Source organism: Aphanomyces astaci, assembly GCF_000520075.1.
Source record: "Aphanomyces astaci strain APO3 unplaced genomic scaffold supercont1.44, whole genome shotgun sequence".
In the NCBI taxonomy this organism is placed as follows: Eukaryota; Oomycota; class Saprolegniomycetes; order Saprolegniales; family Verrucalvaceae; genus Aphanomyces; species Aphanomyces astaci.
The window spans coordinates 372,055-374,477 of NW_009798307.1; the positions used below are offsets into that span (position 1 = coordinate 372,055).

Genomic DNA, 2,423 nt, shown 5'->3' on the forward strand with positions numbered 1-2,423 from the left:
ATAGATAGATAGTAGCGTCGATTCGTGATTCAATTCGACGGGCGGGGTCTGGAAATTTGCATCGGATCCATAATATAGTATTCTTGCCAAGCGTTTTCCTCCTTTCAAACGCAACTAGTGGGGCGGCACCAATCAACTGCAAACTGCCGTTTGCTTTCCAGCATCTGGAGTACGTAATCATATGATCCTGCAACCAGTCCAAGTGCAATGTGCCCACATCCGCCAATGGAGCTCGGTCAGTAGTACTGTACATACTAGTACTGTATTGTATATACAGTGGCTCTACTGTATTATACTAACGTTACTCTTGATTAAAACAGTCCCTCCGCCGCCGCCATTGCGTGGCGAGCCAATTGCGAGCACACTAGACGACTCGCGTGGACAAATGCTGCGGTAGCATGTCGTTCGAGGTCGAGTCCCCACTTGCGCGCTTCGTTCTGCATGGACAGCACCCCCGCGTCCGTCTTGGCTTGCGGCAGGACATGCATCACACGCCACTGCAGAGTATTATCGTCATTTGCGGCCGATATGCGAACCTCGTACCTGAGTATGGAGACAGATACAGTTTATTCAGAGTATGTCAAATCGATTCGAAAGTCGTCAGCAGAATCGAATGTCTTTGAATGAATTAAAGAACCGCCTGAGCCAATCAAATCACGTCATGTCGAATTTCTGCCAATCAAACAAACGTTTGACCCCTCCGCATTCGGCAAAACCATATATATACTAATCGTATATAGTATAATAGTGTGTGCAAAATTAAATCGGATCAAATAGATTCGAAAGCTATTCGGCGAAATCACACACGTCCAAATTTAGGTGAAATGCATGCACAATACGGTTTTTTGTATTGTCAACTGGGAATACCAAATCGGTAGACCATCGATGATCGACCAATCAAAATCCAGAACACGAACCCAGTAGCCAATCAAATGATCCACTTCCAACACCATCGAATATATTCGGGTGTGACAGTGGAAATACACATACAAATGTCAAGACAAAGAATGGAGTTGGCGAATCAGCACAAAAGTCCAAATTTGGGGTAAAAAAGGACAATAAGGGATGGTCACGAACCAAATCGATCGATTCTTCTGAGGCCAACCAGACTGGTCGATGGTGTCATCTGATCCAATTTGCTGCCACACGACTACCCACCGAGTAGGGCTAACGTGAAAGTGGCCACAGACCAAGTTGATGGCCTCTCCGTAGCTCGTGACCACTCGAAGCATGTTGGTGTGACCTGTCACCTCCATCTGCCACGTCATGGAAATAACGTCACAACGAAGTAGTTAGACAAACAGACAAACCATGGGGTCGACGTTCGGTGGAAGCATGAGGAACGCGGCGAGGTGCCGGTGGCATGCGTCAAAGATCGCGTGGGATGGTGGCGGCACTGCTGTGTCGTGGCGGATGGGCACGTGGAATTGCGACCGTTGGACGGCGGCGTAGTGCCCGTCGCCGTCGAAATCAAACGATAGGTCGTCGAACGAGTGGCCAGAAGACGAAGGAAACTCATGGGTTTGAAACATCGCAGCCAAGTGATGCAACATGCGCTGCGTGATCCACCGCTGACCCAGTAGTCGCGTCGAGGGGTCGCCGCTCAGGGTCACGTCGTGCCAGGTCGACACGGACGCGCTCAACGATACCTACATCACCCCATTGTTACTTACGACACAAAATGCCGCTTCAATCAACCTGCGGCGGTGCGTTGAGCGTCGTCCACGCCTGCAAATGCCGCAACAGCGTCGTGTTCTTGATCGCCAGAGATCGCAGCACGGCCAGCTTGGACACGTCAGCATCGTGTGCATACCGCAGCGCCGTGGCAATCTCCTTCCAAGTCAACGGCGCCGTACGATGAAGTTGCAACGCCTGCACCTGCTCTTCTAAGGCCGCGCATTGCCCCAGCAAAGCTTCCTTTTCCTCGTGTCTGCCCCTCGTGTACTCGCGCATGCGATCCCGCTTGTACCTCCGTCGCTTGAGCTTCTTGTCCGCATGCTCAAGTGCCGCAACGTCCAAGTCCGTCGGAGCTTGACTCTGCATCACCCAAGTTTCACAAGTGAAAGTCGAAATATCTACTGTATTCCGGTTGATTTAGTTGTAGTACCCATGATATACTGTACTAGTATGTAGAATTGTTTTACGATTTATTAATACTATTGGGGATAAGTTCAACATCCATACCCAAATACAGTGTGAGCTTGACTAAGCTATCAGTACTACAAAGGGTAGATAGAATGAAATAGATACTATTAATAGTATTAATACATATAGGTGGCATCCGACATCGAACCGACAAATTCATGGAAGGACATTGGCTAACCGACAAGAAGTCGTAATTTCATTGGAGGAGAGTCGAATAAAGTTTTCCATTGGTCGATAGCTTTGTCGTCTACCAACATATCCGTGACATAGAGCAATAA

At 48.7% G+C, this 2,423-nt stretch overlaps 1 protein-coding gene across 4 annotated transcripts; it reads right to left on the reverse strand.

Moving 5' to 3' along the window:
- Nucleotides 1-220: 220 nt before the first annotated feature.
- Nucleotides 221-2,089, reverse strand: H257_12991 (hypothetical protein). Of its 4 annotated transcripts, none has more exons than XM_009840402.1 (4): nucleotides 1,699-2,089; nucleotides 1,311-1,649; nucleotides 1,078-1,256; nucleotides 221-543 (listed from the first exon to the last, which is right to left on the reverse strand). In XM_009840402.1, the coding sequence occupies exons 1-4, from the start codon at nucleotides 2,041-2,043 to the stop codon at nucleotides 312-314; spliced, it is 1,095 nt and encodes a 364-aa protein (XP_009838704.1). In that variant the 5' UTR covers nucleotides 2,044-2,089; the 3' UTR covers nucleotides 221-311. The 4 variants fall into 4 exon arrangements, with proteins under 4 accessions (XP_009838704.1, XP_009838707.1, XP_009838706.1 ...); XM_009840405.1 differs by having other exon boundaries at nucleotides 233-543; nucleotides 1,078-1,243; XM_009840404.1 differs by having other exon boundaries at nucleotides 233-543; nucleotides 1,159-1,256.
- Between the last annotated feature and the right edge of the window lie 334 nt (nucleotides 2,090-2,423).